Source organism: Triturus cristatus, chromosome 6, assembly GCF_964204655.1.
Source record: "Triturus cristatus chromosome 6, aTriCri1.1, whole genome shotgun sequence".
In the NCBI taxonomy this organism is placed as follows: domain Eukaryota; kingdom Metazoa; phylum Chordata; class Amphibia; order Caudata; family Salamandridae; genus Triturus; species Triturus cristatus.
The window spans coordinates 665,645,502-665,669,017 of NC_140589.1; the positions used below are offsets into that span (position 1 = coordinate 665,645,502).

The 23,516-nt window shown below is 44.5% G+C and overlaps 1 protein-coding gene across 1 annotated transcript in view; it reads left to right on the forward strand.

The window, feature by feature from the left end:
- The window catches only part of BACH2 (BACH transcriptional regulator 2), a 587,303-nt gene that overhangs the window by 512,709 nt on the left and 51,078 nt on the right, over window positions 1-23,516 (forward strand). Inside the window, exon 5 of the mRNA XM_085611154.1 lies at window positions 672-2,204. Within this exon, the coding sequence (XP_085467280.1) occupies window positions 672-2,204 (1,533 nt within the window). The remainder of the gene's footprint in view (window positions 1-671; window positions 2,205-23,516) is intronic.

Below are 23,516 nucleotides of genomic sequence, written 5' to 3' on the forward strand. Positions count from 1 at the left end.
CTCTCCAAGGTATTAAAAGTAGACTATTCAAGAGAAAGCTGTGATAGAGGAGCTAAATTACCATAAGACTCATGGGAGCTTATCCACAAAGATATACTTACAATTTTGATGGAAGTTTGCTATTTTATTGCAATTCACAAACTACGAGTGTAGTTTTATGTGTAGTAGCTTTACAACTGTGGAGAACTCCGCACATAAAAAGATAGTCACTGAAGTGGTAAAGATACCACACGTAAAACTACACTCGTAGTTTGTGAATAGCAATAAATAGTAAACTTACACTAAAAGTGATCAGTTGTTTGTTGGTGGCTATGCATCTCATTCTTTGTTATAATAACTGTGCCTCTTATCCTTTCATGGTTTGCATGATGAATGGTTGTTTCTAAAGTGTGTTCTTTAAGCAGCATAGATAAATCACCACCCTTATAACGACCCACTTAATAGGACTTGTTGTTATCACCTTGGGGATGTTGAAATATAAAAGCAGCATCCCGTATGGAGGCGGCATTCGTTAATGTAAGTAGTATGACCTCGGCCACGATGAAGATTAGCTGATTCTTTGCAGTATTTATCTGGCACAGTAGAGCTGTCAGGTTGTCTAACTATACTTGAGGGACTTGGAACAATAGCAGTGCTGATACTAATGCTGGCAATTTCCCTCTTTTTTGCAGGTCACAGCCAGGGGATTTGGTCCATTGTTACAGTTTGCCTACACTGCTAAGCTGTTACTCAGCAGAGAAAACATCCAGGAGGTCATCCGCTGTGCTGAATTCCTGCGCATGCACAACCTGGAAGACTCCTGCTTCCGCTTTCTCCAGACGCAGCTTCTGAATCATGAGGATGGCTTGTTACTGTGCAAAAAAGACACTTTCTGCCAGAAAATGCAGGAGGAAGAAATCTCTGATGGCGAGGTGGAGACCATGGAGTCTGAAACCTCCAAAATATCTTGCCCCAGGGACAAAGTGGACCTGGAGCCTTTCAGCTCTGAGCCCACGAGCAGGTTGGCAGATAAGGAGGAGGAAATGCTGCCCAACTCCGAGATGCAGAAAGATGGCAAGGGGCCTGCAGACAAAGACCCCGTGACGCGGTACCCAAGATATAAGAAATACCAGCTGGCTTGTACCAAGAATATCTATGACGCCTCACACACTAGTACCTCAGGTTTTCCAAGCACATTAGTTGACTCGAGTCCTGGCAATGGCCTTGCGCCGGGACTGCCTCTGACCCATATTAAGACCGAACCTCAGACTGACGAGGAGAGCATAACTCTTTGCTTGTCTGCCGATGAGTCTGAAATCAGGGAAAAAGAAGGAGACATGGAAATGGACAGAAAGCAGCCCAGTCCCACTTGCATCAATAGCTCAAAAAGTGGTTCCTCACCTTCCTGTTTAAGATCATTCTTCAAGAGGACAAAAGGGGTAGACTTGGTCGGATTTCATAGTTCTTCCCAGGAGCGATTTGTCAGGAGCCCATCATGCCCTGTGGACAAGGGAGCAACTCAGGGTGACCATAAAACGGACCACGGCCCTTTCTCTGGTAATTATAGGGGGTCCCGTACACCTCAAACGGATGCAGCTAACTTCACGGTAGGGTCACCCCTCAAGGGCATTGGGTTTGAGCCGGTCTGTAAGCAGGAAGGTGAACTGGACCGGAGGAGTGTTATTTTCTCATCAAGTGCTTGTGACCAAATAGGCACCCCAGTGCAGTCCTACCCTGGTGTGAACAGCTTGGACAAAGAACTTCCTGAGCATTTGCCAAAGGGTCTTTGGGCAGGAGCTAGCCAATCACTTCCCAGTTCGCATACCTATTGCCACAGCGGATTACTCTCCGATCACTTGCCTGGAAGGATGCGACCAAACACGAGCTGCCCAGTGCCAATCAAAGTCTGCCCCCGGTCTCCCCCACTAGAGACACGAACGCGAACATCTAGCTCTTGCTCCTCCTACTCATATGCAGAGGACGGCAGCGGTGGCTCTCCCTGCAGCCTCCCACTGTGCGAGTTCTCCTCCTCTCCCTGTTCGCAGGGACCCCGGTTCCTGGCTGCTGACCATCAAGAGACGAGCATGATGGGGGACACACTCTTCAACCAAGTCAGACCCCAGATTAAATGTGAGCAATCTTATGGGACAAACTCCAGCGATGAATCTGGGTCCTTCTCTGAAGCAGATAGCGAGTCTTGTCCTACACAGGACCGGGGACCTGAGGTAAGAAATTCAGATGGCATTGCATGCACAAACATACTTCCACAAAAAAAACTAGCTCTCATTGTGCTCTACTAGCCTCATCCTCCTGTGTGTGAAGTTTCCTTCTCCGAAGCTGCCTCACATACAAAGCAAAAGGTGTGAGTGCATTTTAAACCCATTGCTTCCTCCACAATATATATATCTAGCAAGGACTGTGGATGGTTATTTAAAGTGCTTGGATGGTATTACATGTTTCAGATGCACACACCAGAAGGTTCAAAATGTTGTGCTTGTAGGCATTGTCAGCTGCATTTGAATGTGATTGTACGTGTTTTCAGTACGGTAAGTCCATAATTTGTACCCATGCTTTATACTTGTTACAAAAGAGCAACACAACAGCTATTTGAAGTGTTTCCTTTGACTGCACTTTCACATTTTAGAGACTACTTTTCAACACCGCACCCTGGATAAGCTTTGTAGTCGTCTATTGCATTGCTCCTAAGAGGACTAGTCAGTAAGAAACATAAACACAAACATCCAGCAGACCACATTAGACATCCAGCACGGCACATAGCAACGGAGATCACATTGAACCCAGCTGCATTTGCCACCAAGATATGCCACAAAGTGTCTAATAGAATGCAGTAGGCACAAAGTCTCACTTATGTAGAACAGAGCACAGGTTTGTGCATATAGTCTTGTTTCACGTTACCCCCAATGGCACTAGCCAACAAGGTGCTTTAGAAAGAATCCCTCAAAAGAGCATATTAGATAGAGCATCGCACATGCACCTAACACTGCACAAATATATACCACATTGATAGCTGCCATATGGCTCCCAATATTATTAACCACCAAAATATGATGTCCAGAAACACAACATTAAATTTCTTACTAACTTAATGCTTGGAAAACAGAACATATCACAAACATCCACCAGAGCACAGATATGCCATAAGGCGGTGTATCAGGTCAGTACTTACTGCACTATGAGTCACACACAAAATGCATTATAGAGAACGTTCAGCATATATCGGTTTACAACAAATATTGGACAGTGACAACACTAAGAAGACATAGCAGTCACAAATACAAGAGCACATTAGATGGAACATCACACAAATCTTCAGTATACCTCATACATAAAGATAGCCAGCAACACCACGGTCAATCCAGGTTATATTATGTTAAAAAAATCCAGATCACAGAAAACCATTGCAGATTTTTGCCCCTCACGATATGTCATCGGGAAGAAAAATGTAGGCAAGTCATTACAATTGATTATGTTCTTGTAGAAAGAAGGTCTATGTGTGACCCTACAACCAGTCTAGGGCCCTTAGGTCAGCCAATCTTAGTTTTTCTTATGTCCCGAGCGCGAGCAGAGCCCAAATGGGCAGCTGCTCCTTTCAGGTTCCAGCTGCCAAACTCTGGAATTATCTCCCACTCCTGTCACGCATGAGCCCTAGTGGGACCATTTTAAGAAGTTGCTTATGATCTAGCTCTTTGGAGTGATTAACTATCTGTTTTCAGGTTGCTGGCTTGTTAGTCCTGAGAAGTCTTGGTGGGGCACCCATGTGCTCTATAAATCTTTAAACATTATTATTGTTTTAGCTTCCATATGGTTTCAGTTACCCTTACTACTAGGGTATGAAGTTGGAATAGGTGTTGGGTCATTGATAATTTATGATTGTGATGAGAGTCACACTTAAGTTTAAGAGGGACAGCTGAGGTTAGACGCAAGGTTAGTTTAAGTATTTTTTGGCTTATTTCTCTGAGCACTCATGGTCCTTACTCAGAGGAACCTTGTTACAGTTGGTGTATTTGGTGAGGGAACTTCTAGTTTTTTAAAATGTCAATTAAGATGCCCATCACAGTGCATGGTGGAAGGGGGTTTGGACACATGGTCTGACCTGGCATTGTACTGCCCCTACCCAAGCTTGCAGCTCCTGCCCCCCTTTCCTTGCCATCTGTTGTCCAACTTTATGACACTGCTCCCTCATTACATCAGCGTGTGGCCATTGTTCTGCTACTGCCCTTCCTGTCTGCCCTAAACAGTTAGCTTGCTGCCCCCCACCTCCTTCCTTGCTGGCGGTGAATGCAACTCCACCCCCCCTCCCATTGATTATATTGGAGCTCTCCTGCCCCTCCCTGCACCTTCGTGGCTGCCAGTGTGGGACCCTCCCCTTGGCTCTGTGTGTCGGAGGCTCCACGTGCTTTCCGGCTGCAGGAGCACCGGGTCCTGGGGGCATGTTCTGAGGTTAGTGGAAGGTCCAGGGGTCGGTCACTTGACTCGGAGACATTCAACAGGGGTTGATACCCTGATATCAGCTTTACCCTGCCTCACCTGTGGAGTGACTGCTAACATCTGGACTTCTTTTGGGCTGAAGTGTGTATTCGTGAGCGCCCATTTTGTACGTTTATGGCCTGTTGCTATAATTAGACAGCCATGTCGTCCTCCTACCTCTGATCCTGAAGATTGCGCCCCCTTCCCGGATCTGGAGGATCTGCTGAGCATGGAAATATAAATGGGCCTGCTCCTTTCACAGGTTTCGATGATCTGCTGAGCATGGAAATAGAAATGGGCCTGCTCCCTTCACAAACTATGGTGGCCATCTTGGAGTGGTCATTCATTTTACCTATACTCACACTCCTGGTCCCTGCTATGTTTGCCCAATATCACATACTGGGTGATGTCGCCTATCTTCAAAATGGTGCCGGTCAGGCGATTTCAGGTCTACGCCCTGTGTGGTCCCCAAAGGTGAGCAGAGGGGCCGGCTGGACATCAGACATTGTTTTCTTCCTCATCTTGTTTTTCTATGTTTATTGAATTCACTAGCAACGGATCTAACTGTGATGTAACTGTAATTGATGTAACGCTGTAACACGCCTTAATCCTCATGTAAAGCGCTCTGATACCTCCGGGTCTAGCCTGGACTTCCTCGTCTCCTTGCTGTGTCTCCTACCCCCCCTTCCCTCCTTCATTCTTTGCTTGCCTCCCCTATTCCTTTCCTCTCTCCCCTGAATCTCTTTCCCCCTACCTGCTTTGTTTATCCTCATGCCTGTGCTCCACTCAATCTCCCTCCCCATCACCCTTTTACATTATCCCCTTACCCTTCTACACGCCTCGAACCAATGGATGTAACTTGTAATTGACGTACCTTCTGTAATAATGTGTAATTTGTAACCTATGTAACCCTACCAGCCCGACTCCCTATTATGGCCCCCTCTAGTATTCCCTTGCCGAAAGCACTCCTACTCCCCTTTTTGGGGATGAATCCAGCATTTTTGCCCTGGAGTCTCAGAGACCCTTTTGAGAGAGTCCACAGTGACAAGGGAATCTCCCATAGTGGAGGACCGGGATTGATCTCCCTTACCACCTCCTACCCTGCCTGAAGTCAGCCACTGTGTTCACGCTGGGTTTTCTACCCCCTCCCCCTCCTCCTCTCTCCTTCATTCTTCTAAGTGTGCCCATGACCAAAGCACTCCTCTCCCCTTGTTGGGGAGGGATCCAGCATCTATGCCCTGGAGTCTCAGCGACCCCGCTGAGAGAGTCCACCGAGACAAGGGAATCACACAAAATGGAAGACTGGGAATGATTCCTTTACCGCGGGGAGCCATCTCCCACCCAACCGGACATCAGACACAGTTACTTCTTCGTCTCCTTGTTGTGTCTCCTACCCCCCTTTCCTCCTTCATTCTTTGCTTGCCTCCCCCATTCCTTTCCTCTCTCCCCTGAATCTCTCTTCCCCTGCCTGCTTTGTTTTTCCTTGTGCCAATTCTCCGCTTAATCTCCCTCCCCGTCGCCCTTTTACATTACCATCTTACCCTCTACACGCCCTGACGGAACTTGTAATTGACGTACCTTCTGTAACAATGTGTAACTTGTAACCTATGTAACTCTCCTCATGTAAAGCTCTCTGATACCTCCGGGTCTAGCCAGCGCTATATAAAACTCAATTAAATAAAATACATTTAAAAAAAGTAAGTTAAGCATTGGGGCAAAGGTTACAGTGAAGAAGACAATTGGGGTTAAATTGAGCTTGAGTGAGGCTAATCAAAAAAACTATTGATTGCAGATTAATTTATTCAGTCATTGTGGCATTCAAGTATTATTAGTTGTAGGGTGCCATTTTGTGGGATTATTAAAGATGTGTCATACACTGTTAGGCAGTAGGCATGGCCTATGAGATGCATAAGCAGTTGGTGTAGCCATCCAGTCACTTCTCCCCAGCTTCGAAAGTATCCACCTAAAACCCAATAAGAACTGTCCACCCATCCAACATGACCATAGACCTTCCTTTCGCACATGAATCTAACACCCAACCACACACACCAGTCAACCTATACTACACCACTTTGTCCCAAATGAAGGCCAAAACAAAATACGCATGACTCTGACTCTAGTCTGTGATAGAAACTTTGAAACTGTGGAGAACGGCAGCCCCGGACATCGCTACTAATCCATGTCAATGGCAAATTGGCCCTAAATAATGGGCTATAACATAACTGCTCATGAAGTCAGTAGATATTCTGTAGATTTCGGCTCCTTTGTAGCTCCACAAGTGGAAGCCAGCTCAGATTGTTTGAATACGCATTCCCGTGTGGAAGCCAGCTCACATTGCCCTGTCACGTTTTGTTGTTGTGATTAGATGTGGGCAAAGTACAGGTTGCCGTCTGAGTTTAGCCCTTGAATGCAGGGGAAAGTTCATCACATTGATTTGTGTTTTTTTACTTAGTCCACCACCTGTTTGTTGGGTGATGCAATCCCTTTGACCTAACCTAAGGCAGTATCCTTGCAGGACATCTGTCCATGCAGCCATTTCCCTGCGCCCTTTGTTTTGAAAGAAGTCTACTAATAAAAGCCCAATGGAGAGCTGCCTCACATGTTCTACAGTGGGAACTTCAACAGGTACTAATTTCTGTCCACATGCAGCCCATCAATTCAGGTGATATAGTTACCAACCTCTTGTCAAATCTTATTTAGTGCAGGAAGTTCAGTCTTATCCAAAGTTTTAACATTGAGGAAAATTAAAAGAACAAGAAGTTTTAAGAGCTTTAACTTCCATTGTTCGGTGTGTACTCAATGCAACGTCGAAATTGAATACGTTTCCCTTTATCACAAGAACGGATATGAAAGGATAGCATTGTCACAGTGTTATTTATTTATTCTATAAAATTTTCAGGATGCCATAACATATTGCTTCAAACTCAGTGATCTGGTCATTTCGGCTCCTTAAAACACATCTCATAAATTGTGAAGTTCATCTAGGACTAAAATCAGTGATGGTCTATTTCTCAAAACTTTCTACACAAGGAAATCTCAATTATTTGTGCAAAAAAGTGTGAGGCGACTAGATTCTGATTCTGATCCATAAAATCAGGATCTACAACTTTTTCGGATTTTTTTCTTTTTTTAGTTACCCAAAAACTTTTTGTTATACATTATAGCTGCTGTTCCACACCTATCCATAGAGGGAGTCAGGCCATCAGAGCTGGGATCTGGAGCTCCCATGGCCGACTGTATGCTAGTGGTGGGGTTGCAATCTGCAATCTTATGTTGTGCCATCACCAAAAAGTGTGAGGCTTGGACCCTGCCTGTCACAGCCATGAGTGCTCAGGTCAAATATTTCCCTATGTCCTTTATTTATTTAATTGTTATGTAAATTGGTGGCTTGTGCCCAAAAAATCCACCATGTGAGTCTCTTCTTCAATGCATTAGTTTTTTAAAACTCCTGTATAAGGGAGACAAGTCTTCATCTTTTAAGATCGTGGCTTCTAAGGTGTTTGGACTTTATTCTTGTTTGATGGATGCTTGTACCTCAGGAGAAAAGGAGGCATCGAAATTGGGAATGGCAGTGAACACCTCCAAGGAGAGGCTTGCCTTAAAGTTTTGATTTTTAAATGTAGCCTGTTTTAGTTGATTCCTCAGATCTGGGCTTGCAAAGTTGTAGAGTTGTGCACTCCTAACCCAAATAGTTTTTTATCTGTGGGTGCTTTTTTTATTTTTTATTTTCAATAGTGTTTGTTATTTTCCTGCGCAGTACAACTAATCAAAAGAAAGCACCATCTTGTGACGGCATCAACTGCTAACAAACCCCCAACCCCCTGAACCTCAAATCACCACCCCTCCACCCTAGACCACTCATGCATACAGTTAAGAGTTCCATCACATATCTGTCTTCTTAGGCCATAGTCATTCCAAACCAGGAAACAATAGTGTGGTCGATAAGTCCCAAAGTCCTCAAAGATTGTGGGCAGATGAGGTCTCTGTTGTCCTTGTTTGAATGAGATCGGTCCAGGGTCTATAACCTGTTAAAAAGTTGAGATTTATCTGCTAGGTCGTGCTCTAATTTCTCATGTCCCAGTAGTCCCTAGAATTTATGTAGCAAGAGTGCATATTTTGGTGTAGTGGTCTTACCCAGGAGGATAAGAAAGTGTGTGTGGGTGTCACAAAGAGGTGGGAGATCCTTTTGCGTGCAATGGAAAGAAGTGGGAACATACCCTCTGATCGTCTGCCAAGCAGAGCAATCTCGGGCAGTTTGTCTGTGTTCTGGCTGTGAATCTGGGCGATGGCAGAGAAGACTGTGGTTTGTTAATTATCTTATTTGTTCAACACTTGTTCCTTATTTGGATCTTCATTATGCCACAAAGACATTATCCCAGAAATGTCCCAGCCAGGTACAGGACCATAGGATATGCAATAGGGATCCCACCTCAACACGACCCCTCTGACAAGCAACAGTAAGTGTGGGGTTAATGGTGTTGAGTCCAGTGGGGTGAGGTGCCATCAGAATGAGATTTTAGATATGATCTCTTTGCATAAGGCATGGCGAGCAAAATTGTTCCTCTGTTTTTTTGTTGTTGTTTTTAGTTCTACTTTGGTTATGTGATTGGTTTTTACACTGCTTGATTTCAGGGTGCCAATGGGAATGGATATCGCGAAGAAATATGCCCCTCCCAGTTCAGTCTGAACACTGTTTGAGCGATTAAATCTGAATATTATTTGAAGTTGGTCTCTCTACAAATGTTAATATAGTCTGTACCAGTCTCACTATCTGATTGTTATTTTGGGAGATGATGACATGGTGCAGTCTTGTTATACTTGTGTCGGTAAGCTTTACATCTGTAAGCACAGTTCATGATTTTGTGTTTTGGCATCTGCTGAAATGGGTGTTATTATGTGAGAGGGTCTACAGGGGGAGATAACTGTACAGTGAACTGTCATGGTTCTATGAAGGACATTCCGGAAAGTGGCAATAGGTTCTCTTGTGTTGCCTCAGGCACTTTCTCCATTTGGGATTATTTGTTAGATGATATACTGGAACCTGTTGTTAATTGTGAATGTGACATGTTGGTGGCCATTATTCAGTGGCATAATCTAAAGTGCAAATAATATGCAGATTGTACAGATTTGTAACCTATTGTAAGAGCAGTGTTGTGCAAAATTCCTTGTTGACTGATGTGGTGCAAATCATCTGGGGAGCAGAAGTGGTTAAAATGTAATCCTAACGACATAAATTGTGATTATGGTTTCACAGTGCCACGTGAGGTTGTGTTAGAGGGTGCTTAAGATGCATTGATTTATGTGGCTTGGGTTGCATTAATTTATGTGGCTCTCAAATACACCAATATCTTTAGTCTTTAGTGATAATTTCCACTTGAATTATTATCGAAGCTCCAGTACTTGCGGCATGATGCTCAGTGCATGCAAATAGATTTCTTGCTTTGAGCACGTAGATTCCACTCTACTTGTCTGCTGTGATGTCCTGTGAGGTCTTGTGATACAGCATTAGTTGTCCACTATAGCCTACAAAACGTTTGTGTTCATATAGCTGACATTTATGTGGGCCTAATTTGTCGTGCATAGAAGTTAGCAATATTTGGCCTACTCTCCGGTTCAGTACACTTCAAACACACCAATAACCCATCATCCAGCAATTGTTGGATGGGCCATCTGAAGTTCTGTGCTTCGAGTTCGGAACCCCTAGATACACCGAAAGTTTCACCCTTATATAGAAATCTATAAAAGAGTTTATTCTTTCTTTAGTCAACATTTTAATGTATGTTGTTGAAAGGTTTTAATGACACTGCAAACTAAATTCCTAATTAAATGCTGACAATATTTATATTATTTAGATTTTAAAATACTTTGATGCCTACTTGGTTGGCCATTAAAATAAAAAGTTTGATCTTGCCCGTAATACTCAAATTGTTGAGTAGGGATTTTGAAGGAGTTACTGACAAACTAGAGATGAAAGTTTGAATTTTCTCCAGCAGAGCTTTCATACTTTACAACCAGTTGGTCATAGATCGAAGGCAGCTAAACATGTACATTACAAGCATGACTTGCTGGGGATTGCGGGAATCAGCAAGCAGTGCTGTACAGCCAAGAGACGTAGAATGTAAGGCAGAAATCTAGAAAGATACCACAAAATGTGTGAGGGTAAAAATAGAATTCAACATAAAACTAGCTATAGCGATTGTCCTTGTGGTTCTTAGTAGTGGGACCAACTCAAGGAAGTAGCCAAGTTGTGAGTAAACCATATTAGTCTGTGGAAGTGTATTTATTTTAAATGAAATGTCGGTGTTGTGTTCACTTACTAGAAGGGGAGGAGGCCAGGTCACAGATGAAATCTAACGTGAGTTTGAAGTCCCCAGATCCGAGCTCAACGCAAGCGCTTAGCAAATCAGTCTCAAGATGACTAAGAAAGTCCATGTGAATGAAGGCACCCCTGTAGGTCGAAACATGATATATGGGCGCTGGATCCACTCATTGGGATTGTTGGCAAGGAGTCATGACCTCCGGGATGTTAAATGATTGAAGATTGGCACTATTTATACAAATACCTAAGCCTTGATCCTTTAAGAACCCAATGGTAAATCTCCCTACAATTAAACCATACCTGCATGTGTGAGTAAATCATGCATGAAATGCTTTACTGTAAATCAAAATCTCACTTGACTTTCACTCACCAAGAAGCATGATGACCGGCAGAGGAGTGCGGATAGGTGTCAGTAGCTGCCTCCGGCCATCTACAGGCGAGGCTCGAGTCACTGGTCAGACTGTAGAACATGATCGACTGCTATAAGATAGCTTGCCTTCCTACAGAAAAGGTCCACTTAATCCTGCGCTGATGCACACAAGACGCTTCTCTTTTTGGAATATCAAAACAAGAGAAAGCAGCCGTTTCTAGGGAAAAAATTCCAGTCTAGTGAATACCAAGAATGAGTTGCTAAAAGTTTGGGTTCCATATATTACTCAAAAATCACAAATATTGCGGTCTATAAAACGTTCCATATGTGCTTCAGACGAGACTTAATCAAATTCCAGCAGAATTAGAACAAAACTGTAGCCTAGATAGTTAGAAGCGCTTCGGATTTTTTAAATTAATTCTGAAGGCTGCTGTTTGAATCAGAAAGAAGATACGACCACATGATTGTATATTCCAAGGCACCTCTAGGACTCAATGAGCCTCTGGGCCTGTGTTACAGCCCAAGATTGTGCTATGGTCACATGTTTATTGTTTAATCTGAGACGCACACAATGGTTTGGAAAAGATGCAGAGGACCATAACCTCGCTGAGGTCAAATACCAATGTCAAGAAAAACAAAAACACCCTGGATTTATGGAAAAGGGCAGATGTTTCCCTGCTAATCTGCAAGTCTACTGACTTTGTATAAACCTTTATTTTCTCTTGATAGGAGAGTAGATTAATGCAAATTAAAAAAGGAAACTGAGTCCACCCCGCTGTTTGAATTCTGCTGGAAGGTTGTTAACCTCAGCTGTATTACTTACTGTTGGGTCAGAATTTAGGAAGACCCAAGATGTAGTAGCAAAGGCTGATACACTCCAGAGACATATCAAATTGCACATAACCCTGTTTGTGAATCAGGCCATGGGCAAAGTGGGTAATTGTCATGGGAAACAGCCTTAACAACGCGGGCTGAGCTATGCGTGCCGTTTCCATGCAAACTGAACCACGCTTGCCTTAACCATGCATATGCCTTAACAACACATATGCGTTGTTAAAGCAGTGTGCAGTCTAGATGCTGGAATGGGCGGGCAGGAAGAGGAAGGATCGGGAGATGACGCAGTCAGGTAAGTGGGCCTGGGTTTGGGGGGGGGGGATAGCTTTTCAGAGTTGGGTAGTCTTTAGGACTGGGGGGATTTAGGTTGTTTATAGGGCAGGGGGCTGGGTTTTAGGGCATAGGGCGGGAGGGTCAGGGTAGCTTTTAGGGGTAGAGGTCAGTTTTTAGGGCTTAGGGCGAAGGGGGGCTCTTGTCGGGGTATATTTTAGGGCGTGGGGTCAGTTATTAGGGCTCAGGTTACGGCAGGGGAAGGGACAGTTTTCAGGCATGGGGCACTTTAGGCCTTAGGGTGAAGGGGGCTGGGTCAGGGCAGTTTACAGGGGTAGGGGACTTTTTTTGGGCTCAGGGCGGGGGTGCTGAGGTCGGGGTAATTTTTAGGGCAGGGGGTTAATTTTTAGGGCTTGGGGCTGGGTAAAAGGGACAGTAGGTTTCAGGGCTAGGGGCAAGGGTGTGATCTTTACCACACGTGTCCCTTTACCAATCATGTCTTTACCACGAAATTGCATGGTAAAGGCATGCGTGGTAAAGAAGAGGTCGTGGTTGGGACCACATGGTTCAGGCATGCGTAGTTGAGGCATGGGTTGTACCATTATACAACCGATTGTCATGGATGCTTCTTGATCCACTAAGGTTTGTTGTGGGATCATAAGACATGTCTTCCACTGTGGGAGTTAAAAGGCCCACTGCCGTAATAGGTGGGAATTCCATCAACGAGAAGGAAATTGCCTCCACTGGCCCATAATTAAAATCAACACCAACTGCTTAAATATAAACCTGAAATTCAAGCTGCAGTATCAGTCGGTGCAGAACAGGACCGTATAATCATGCAATCCATCGTCTGGCTCAAGGAGCGTGACAATAGTGAGATCAGCTTGAAATATCATAAGTGCTACCTCTGCAAGGCCTGTTGTGGTGGGGATCAGTACCAAAACAACATGATGTTACAGCGAAGAATGCCTAATGAGAATGCCCTGAATCAAACAAAACACCGCATTTTAATGACTGTGGGCGAAGGGGCATCTGGGAGGACACTGTGCCGAAATCCAAGACTGAACTTAATATGTTATAGTGATTGCATCCGACCTTAATATCTGAAATGCCTCACATTGATGCCAGTCTTGTTTACATAATCCTTTTACCCTGAGCTTTATTAGAACTCTAATCCTCCGTAATATTTGAAGAGTATCTAAACTTCTCACGATCATCATAAATCAACTTTACTTCGGTTCATAGAAGCATAAAAGTACAATATAAAACAGGTAAAAAGACATAAAATATACAAAATAGGACCATAGTTCATTAAAGTGCATATAGAAACAATTTAAAATCATGATTTATTCATATAGAACAACTACAATTTGATATACTTCTATGCTATCTATGATACCAGAACACAAAAACCTCAATGCGAGGCTAAGAATGGACTCAAAACTGGATCCGCCATGCCATCTGGGAAGATGTTATAGGGCCTAGCTAATTGCGAAATTATTCTCATATATTTTAAAACTTAAAAATGAAAAACATAGTGTGACTGACTGACTGAGTGTGCCCTGGGCTCCTGCTAATCAGGTACCCAGGGCCTATGTTCTTTCCCTAAATCTTCATTGAGGCCTAAACCCAATTGGCATCTCTGGCCACAGGTCAGACCCTGGTAAATGGTACCACAGGTACCCACGGCACTGTGACCAGAGAAGGCCTCTAAGGGCTGCAGCACTTATTGCGCCACCCTTAGAGGTCCTGTACCCTGACACTCACACACTGCCTTTGCAGGCTGCGTGTCTTGGTACAGAGCAAAGTGAAGAGTCAACTACAGCCCACTTCCCTGGCATAGATCAGTGACCCCTCTAACTGGGTGCACTATACCAGTGGTGAGGGTACAGGTGCATGAGCCCTGTACCCCTACAGTGTCTAAGTCCATTCTTAGACATTGTAACTGCAGTGCTGCCATTAAGAGTATATGGTGCTGGGAATTTGTCATTACAAACTCCACGGTACCATAATGGCTACACTGAAAATGGCGATGTTTGGTATCAAACGTCTCAGCACATTAAACCAACTCTGATGCCAGTGTGGTATTTAGTGAAAAATGCACACAGAGGGCATCTTAGAGATGCCCCCTGAAAACTAACCCACCACTAGTGTCCAGGCTGAGGGGCTTCTTTCAGCTGCCACCACCAGACATGTTTCTGGACCCCTGGGTCGAGAGCCTGCTGCTCTCTGGGGCCTGAAACAATGCACATCCTGGGACGAGGTGCCAAGCCTCCTCCCCCAGGATGGGCAGGGTTCACGAAGGGGAAGCTTCAAAGGCTTGCCGCCTTTGTGAACTTCCGCAGGTCACTTGCTGCTCTCAGCAACTGGTTCTGACCCCCCACTTTGGGCAGGAGAACCGGTGGGAAAAACAAGTGAGGAAGAGAGGTGTGCCCACCTCTGCCAACTCAGGTGGGGTAGGCGAGGTGAAGCACCACTCTCAGTCCACGCCATCTTGAAGATGGAGAGGCTCAGCCAACCAGGGATAGGCTCATGCCCCCCTCCCCACAGGAGGGTGGCATAATAGGGGGTGTTCCCACCCCGGGGAGGGGAATCATTGGTCCCTGCCTTTTACCTACCTGTAACGCCCCTAAATCTAGTATTTAGGGGCACCCCTGAACCTTACGTTCGAGGCATATGAGCTGCAGAATTCATACTTTTGCATAGAATGCCATCTGGTGTTGGGCTCGGATGCTTGCACCTTGTCTTAGAAGAAGTCTTTTGTGGTCACAAGATAGGTGTCTCCTCCCTTGCACGATGGTGCGCATGGGCATCGACTCCATCCTTAGATTGTTTTTTTCTCCCATCGGGTTTGAAAATATCTTTAGCGCTCCGGTTCGGCACCGTGTTTTCCAAACCATTTCGGCGCGCAAATCATTGCAAACTCGACAGTATTGTTCTCATTCGCGTGCCTTTCGACGCGCTAACTCAAATTTCGATTCAGATAGTCGAACCGGGCCGCTAGGCCTTTCAACGCCATTCAGGCCTACGGTTAATGGAAAGGACTCCATTAAAAAAATGCCCCCAGTGTGGTGCTAAATTCCCACACAGCGACCAACACAAGATCGGCAACCTTTGTCTCCCGCCCGAGCACTAAGAGAAAAATTGCCAAGCCTGCACCTCCTTCTGGTCCAAGAAGACTATCCATGATCGCCGGGCTCGATGACACGTTATGGCGCAGCAGGCTGCACAGGTGCCAGAAGACATCTTCGATGAAGGCCCGAGGTTCCAGAGGCAGAGGATTCGGAGGATCTCAACATCGTATCCGAAGCAGATGACTCTGACTCAGATGAAGACATCACCCCAGGTCAACGAGTGAGTACAACTGTCCCTGCCCAACCCCACCCGAAAAAAAGAAGGCTCTGGTCAAGACTTCGCCTGAAGGCCTTAGTCGCGACCAAAAGAAGACTTCAGAAGCCCCACCCCCGGGCCTGGCTCCGAAGCAAAGGGAGAAGCCTTCCGGCGGCTCAGGACCGAGCAAGCCGCACGTCGCTGCCCCAAAAACATCGTCGTTGCCGAAAGAGGGAACACACCCTACTTCCACTGTCTCCAAAAAGGTCTCGACACCAAGCACTTCGGCACCGAAAGGACAAAAGGACTCGGATCTGAAGACTCCTCGAAAACCTTCCGATCCAAAAAAGATTTCGGACTCCACACCTAAGCCGAAGGACCCAAAAACCTCTTCTAAGGCTCCAAAACAGAAATCTAAACCGAGTTTGGAACCGAACAAATCGGCGCTGAAAGCACACACTGAAGAGGAAGAACTGTTTCTACCAGACCCATCGATCCGAAACAGAAAACACTGCATGTGGACCCTAAAACAGGCCATATTGTCAGTAGTTCCAAGAACAAAAGAAAATTGGACACCCCACACATTCCTGAGGTGCCTGTGAAGAAAAAGGACTGTACAACTTCACGTTTAAGACCCTCCTGTTCTTCCTACTAAGCCTTTCTCTCCACCAAAGTCTCCTATACTTCCTCCATACTCACCACTACCATGGGATGATGATGACCTAGGGGGTGGGGGTGGAAATAATGACCCTTTCACTCATCCTGATGATGACACTGACATAGATATTAAACAACCTGAACTTTCAGGTAAAAAGAACCTAACCTGGGGGTGTCAGAAAGACAATTGGATTCCGATAAACACCCAAAAGAGAAAGAAAGGGGCAGAACTTTTCCTTTCTTGAGTCCCCTCACTCACCAGGGTTTCCCCACAGTGACATGCTTCATCATTGGGGTCCTCTCAGTCCTCTACGGGCTGAGGCGTGCTGCAACTTACGGATTACGTAGGAGCACTTAATACAAATTATGTGTGGTGCAAGTGTAGTGATATGGAGTGGGACAAGTGAATTAAAATAATCAACTAGTGGGCCAAATAAATTTTATTCTTGCTCCTAGCTAATTGGTTAAAAACGGGGTAATACGCTAAAATAACCTACTTTTAATGGGTAAGTGTACTTAGCATATGGTCAACTAGTTTCGAGCTCGTCAGCTCTTCTTCAGGACTACACTGGGACCAGCCCAGTGCAAATACCACTCCTAGTAAACCTTATTACGGTGAAAAACAAGTGAACACGCTGTGACTAATAAGCATGCGTTAGAGATGATACATACGTAAGTATACGCCTGGCAATGTCTGTAGGATATAAAAATACAAAAAATTAAAGGAAAAAAGGATAATATGCAATGTAAATAGAATCAATGGTGATTACACTATACACCAGTGTTAGAACACTCTTTTTCTCTTTTTTCTATTCTGCCACTGAGTGGTTATCCAAGAAAATACTTGCTTCATGCAGGCGCTGTGCTACAAGGTGAGTAAAAAAAGGTCTATGAATGCACACAGTGCACATACAAAACATGCGTCTGACAAAACATAACACACACATAAAACTAACGTATGCACGACATTACATACACCTTAAGAAGCAATACTATGCCTCATGGTCAACGGAGGGGGTGTGGAATTCTCGTACACCTAGAGAGATGGTACAAGTAGTCGTTAATTGAGTGGAGCACTGTATTCTTTGTAGACCTTAAGCAGGAAAAAAACGGAAAAGATGCGATCTCCGTGATTAGGGGGAGAAATTCTAGTCTTCCCCCGTGGCGCTTCCCACTTACTTGTACGTTGAAAAACACACTCTGGCACACCTACTAGAGCCCAAGCCTCGCGGACCGCATACTGTGTGGTTCCGGGCGAGGTGCTTGTTATCTATGAGTGTTTTCTGTGAAAAGCAAAAAAGGACTTCCCGGCGGAGGTCCTTTCCGTGGCGGCCATGTTGGCAAAGGGAAGAGGTATTCTGTTGGTAACGAAGCTATATATTTAACAATTATAGCAAATCGTTACTAAATCAAGGGATAGCGCGATGGCTGTTGCTAAGAAATATAAAAGATAAAAAAGATAGTCATGCATACTGGATGTCCAACAGTTGCTAGGAAAAAAGCTGCCATGATGGAACAGTGTGAATCGGACTGATGTTCATGCTTGCAATGGGAGTATAAAATACATCGAGGGAGGTGATCATGTGATACGCCTTTGTGTGGAAGTTAATCAGGAAAAAGGGGTTAATGTCTCTACCCATGAAAAGCTTTTTAGGCTTGTATGAAAAAATATATATGCTAGTATGAAAACACATATATATATATATAAAAAACTTTTTAATGTATACCAGTTTTGAAGCCAGCATTTTTTCCATCCACTGAATCAAGCAGTTTTTTTCATCCACTGAATCATGCAACTTTATTGAAAAGTTTTTTTCCCTTGGTTATTTGTCCATCTCTCTAAGAGCAATATATATATATATATATGTGTTTTCATACTAGCATATATATTTTTTCATACAAGCCTAAAAAGCTTTTCATGGGTAGAGACATTAACCCCTTTTTCCTGATTAACTACCACACAAAGGCGTATCACATGATCACCTCCCTCGATGTATTTTATACTCCCATTGCAAGCATGAACATCAGTCCGATTCACACTGTTCCATCATGGCAGCTTTTTTCCTAGCAACTGTTGGACATCCAGTATGCATGACTATCTTTTTTATCTTTTATATTTCTTAGCAACAGCCATCGCGCTATCCCTTGATTTAGTAACGATTTGCTATAATTGTTAAATATATAGCTTTGTTACCAACAGAATACCTCTTCCCTTTGCCAACATGGGCGCCACGGAAAGAACCTCCGCCGGGAAGTCCTTTTTTGCTTTTCACAGAAAACACTCATAGATAACAAGCACCTCGCCCGGAACCACACAGTATGCGGTCCGTGAGGCTTGGGCTCTAGTAGGTGTGCCAGAGTGTGTTTTTCAACGTACAAGTAAGTGGGAATCGCCACAGGGGAAGACTAGAATTTCTCCCCCTAATCACGGAGATCGCATCTTTTCCGTTTTTCCCCGCTTAAGGTCTACAAAGAATACAGTGCTCCACTCTATTAACGACTACTTGTACCATCTCTCTAGGTGTACGAGAATTCCACACCCCCTCCGTTGACCATGAGGCATAGTATTGCTTCTTAAGATGTATGTAATGTCGTGCATACGTTAGTTTTATGTGTGTGTTATGTTTTGTCAGACGCATGTTTTGTATGTGCACTGTGTGCATTCATAGACCTTTTTTTACTCACCTTGTAGCACAGCGCCTGCATGAAGCAAGTATTTTCTTGGATAACCACTCAGTGGCACAATAGAAAAAAGAGAAAAAGAGTGTTCCAACACTGGTGTATAGTGTGATCACCATTGATTCTATTTACATTGCATATTATCCTTTTTTCCTTTAATTTTTTGTATTTTTATATCCTACAGACATTGCCAGGCGTATACTTACGTATGTATCATCTCTAACGCATGCTTATTAGTCGCAGCGTGTTCACTTGTTTTTCACCGTAATAAGGTTTACTAGGAGTGGTATTTGCACTGGGCTGGTCCCAGTGTAGTCCTGAAGAAGAGCTGGGGAGCTCGAAACTAGTTGACCATTTGCTAAGTACACTTACCCATTAAAAGTAGGTTATTTTAGCATATTAAACCGTTTTTAACCAATTAGCTAGGAGCAAGAATAAAATTTATTTGGCCCACTAGTTGATTATTTTAATTCACTTGTCCCACTCCATATCACTACACTTGCACCACACATAATTTGTATTAAGTGCTCCTACGTAATCCGTAAGTTGCAGCACGCCTCAGCCCGTAGAGGACTGAGAGGACCCCAATGATGAAGCATGTCACCGTGGGGAAACCCTGGTGAGTGAGGGGAATCAAGAAAGGAAAAGTTCTGCCCCTTTCTTTCTCTTTTGGGTGTTTATCGGAATCCAATTGTCTTTCTGACACCCCCAGGTTAGGTTCTTTTTACCTGAACGTTCAGGTTGTTTAATATCTATGTACAAGATGGAGGGTGAACCTAACTTCTAAACCTCTTTTTTCTCCCCCTTTTTTTGATGACACTGACATACCACAGAACACATGGGACGACTACAATGACCCTGTAGATCCTCCAGACCTTCCTGATCCACATGCATACCCAACAAGGCCATCTCCCCCTGATGACAACCTTATTTAGTCAGCTCATTGATAGGGCTGCCCAATATCTTGGCGTTCAAATGCATTCAGACCCCACAGAGGAAGACTTCCTGTTAGACACTTTTGCACAGTCACAAAAGACAGTACACACATTACCCATGCTGAAAGGTGTCATTAAACATAATACAGATGTCTTCAAAGACCCTGTCAGGACCAGGATTCTCAATCCTCGGATTGATAAAAGATATAAACCCGCCCCTAATGATCCCACCTACATTAGGGGCCAACTCCCCTCAGATTCCCTGGTAGTAACCAATGCTAGGAAGCGTGCCAACTCTCAGACCTCCGGTGATGCTCCACCTCCAGACAGAGTCTAAATTGCTAGATGCTTCAGGCAAAAGAGTTGCCTCCCAGGCAGCTAATCACTGAAGGATAGCTAATGCACAAGCATTACTTGCCAGATACGATAGGGCTCACTATGAAGAGCTTGAGGGCCTAATGCAGCATTTGCCTGACCAATACATGTCTAAAGCCAATGATTTGATTCAGGAGGGTAAGTTAATAACAAACGCATCCATTAAATGTACCCTCGATGCAGCAGACAATGCATCTAGATCAATCAACACTAGTGTGTTATTACGAAAGCATGCGTGGTTGCGCATTTCTGGGTTCAAACAAGAAATGCAGACTACCATCCTGAATCAGCCGTTCAATCAGGAACAACTTTTTGGCCCAGCTGTAGAGAAAATGAAAAAAGACACTGAGACTGCAAAATCTATGGGAGCATTACAGTCTCCATCTACACGGGGCTCCTTTCGTCGCTCCTTTTATAGGGGCGCATCCAAGAACATCAGCACAGAAACTGGCTCCTCTTCATACAAAGGTCCCACACAGACATCCCCCAACAAGGGATATTTCAGAGATGGGTACAGGGGGAATAACAACAAAGGGAGAGGCCGAGGTAACAACACTTGCACTTCCCCCCCCCCACTAACAAACAGTGACTTCCCTCCACTACCTCCAGACCATTCCACCCCGATCGGAGGGAGACTCTCACAGTTCCTACCTGTCTGGAATTCCATCACTACAGACAGGTGGGTAAGGCAAATGATCCAGTATGGTTACTGTCTGGAACTTACTGCAACTCCCCCAACATACCGCCCAAATATCGTCCCATGTCTACAGAACATCTAACGCTCCTCAAACAGTAATTTCTCTCACTGCATCAAAAGCATGCAATAGAACCAGTTCCTCTAGAGCATCAAGGGACAGGGGTTTACTCCCTATATTTTCTAATCTCCAAAAAGGACGGTACTCTCAGGCCCATACTGGACCTCAGACCTCTCAATTTCTACATACAGTCAGATCACTTTCACATGATCACTCTTCAACAAGTCATCCCACTGCTTCAATAAGGCGACTTCCTTGCCACATTAGATCTCGAGGACGCCTACTTCCATATTCCCATACACCCTGCTCTCAGGAAATATCTAAGATTCACAGCGGAAGGGCCAACACTATCAGTTCAAGGTTCTCCCATTCGGAGTAACCACAGCACCCAGGGTCTTCACAAAGTGTCTTGGGGTAGTAGCCGCACACTTGCGAAGACAGCAGATCCATGTGTTTCCATACTTGGACGACTGGCTGATAAAAGCCAAGTCACACAGTCAGTGTGTTCATCATACTCACCAAATAATTCTACTGCTACACCACTTGGGGTTCACAATAAACCACGCCAAGTCACATTTGCAGCCTTCCTACATACATCTGTATCTAGGGGCCACGATAGACACTTCCAAAGCTCTAGTATACCCCAATCCAGCCAGGATAGCCAGTATACAAACCCTCATCTCAAAATTTAAACCCCAACACTCCTTTCCAGCTTGAGTTTTCATGCAGCTCATAGGAATGATGGCCTCTTGCATTTTCATAGTACCTCACGCACGACTTCAGATGCGCCCCTTGCAAGAATGCTTAGCACGTCAGTGCAATCAGGCTCAAGGTCAACTTATAGATCTGGTGTTGGTGGACAGCTGCACACATCGCTCTCTGCAGTGGTGGAACACACAAAACCTCTCCATAGGGCGGCTGTTCCTGGAGCCAGTTCCACAGATTGTGCCAACAGCGGACGCATTACTCAACCGCTGGGGAGCCCATCTCCTAAACCACACAGTTCAGGGCAGGTGGACTACTCAATAAAAATTGCTCCACATCAATCACCTAGAATTACTAGCAATATTTCTAGCGTTAAAGTCATTCCAAACACATCTCCTCAACAAGACTGTCCTGGTCCGCACGGACAAAATGATAGCAATGTATTACATACAGAAACAAGGAGGAACACACTCTTTGCAGCTGTCTCATCTAGTTCCAAGCATATGGAGATGGGCTATTCCGCAAAACATATATCTTCTGGCAGAACATCTTCCAGGAGTGCACAATCAGATTGCGGATCTGCTAAGTCTTCAGACACAGCAGATACACAAATGGGAACTTCATCCTCAAGTTCTTCAACCATTTTTCCAAATGTGGAGCCACCCAGACATAGATCTGTTCGCAACACACAAACACAAAATGCCCAACTTTTGCCGCCAGGTTTCTACACCCATTGTCCAAGGGCAATGCGATATGGATGAACTCGTCGGGCAGCTATGCGTACGCTTTTCCGCCACTCCCACTTATTCCATTAGTAGTTTGCATGCTCAAGCAACAGTCTCTCAAGATGATCCTAGTTGCTCCCACATGGGCACGGCAACCATGGTTCACAACACTCCTCGAACTCTCAGTAGTTCCACGCAAAAAACTACGTCTCTCCTCAAAGCTGCTGACGCAGAACCATGGAGAGATAAGGCACCCAGAGCCAGCACATCTGAATCTAGCAATCTGGCTCCTGAAGTCCTAGAGTTTGGTTAACTAAACCTCCCACCAGACTGTATGAACATTATCAAAGAAGCCAGACGCCCTACTACTACAGCTTGCTATGCAGCTAAATGGAAACGATTCATCATTTACTGCAATCACAACAAAATTGACCCACTGGATGAGATGCTTCGATACAAAATATCATTTGCTATTTACTGCATCTACGAAGATGTAATCTAGCATACTCATCCATAAGATTACATCTAGCTGCCCTGGCCGCCTACCTTCAAAACAGACAACATTTGTCCCTGTTCAGAGTACCTGCTATCAAAGCCTTTATGGAAGCCCTTAAAAGGATAATTCCTCCCACACTGTCACCCTCTCCGGTGTGGAATCTAAACATTGTCCTTACTAGGCTCATGGGTGCTCCATTTGAACCTCTACACAAATGCGAACTACAGTTCCTTACATGGAAAGTAGCTTTCCTTGTCGCAATCACCTCTCTCAGGAGAGTAAGTGAGATCCAGGCTTTAACCATACAAGAACCATTCTTACAAATACATCGTAACAAGGTGGTTCTTAGAACGAATCCAAAATTCCTTCCAAAAGTAATCTCTGCTTTTCATCTTAATCAATCTGTAGAGTTACCAGTGTTTTTCCAAAACCCAGATTCCGTAGCAGAGAGCGCTCTTCACACACTAGACGTCAAAAGAGCTATACTTTATTACATTGATAGGACTAAACATTTTAGAAAGACAAACCAACTGTTTGTAGCTTTCTCTCCACCGCATAAAGGAAACCCCATCTCCAAAGCTGGAATTGCCAGGTGGATA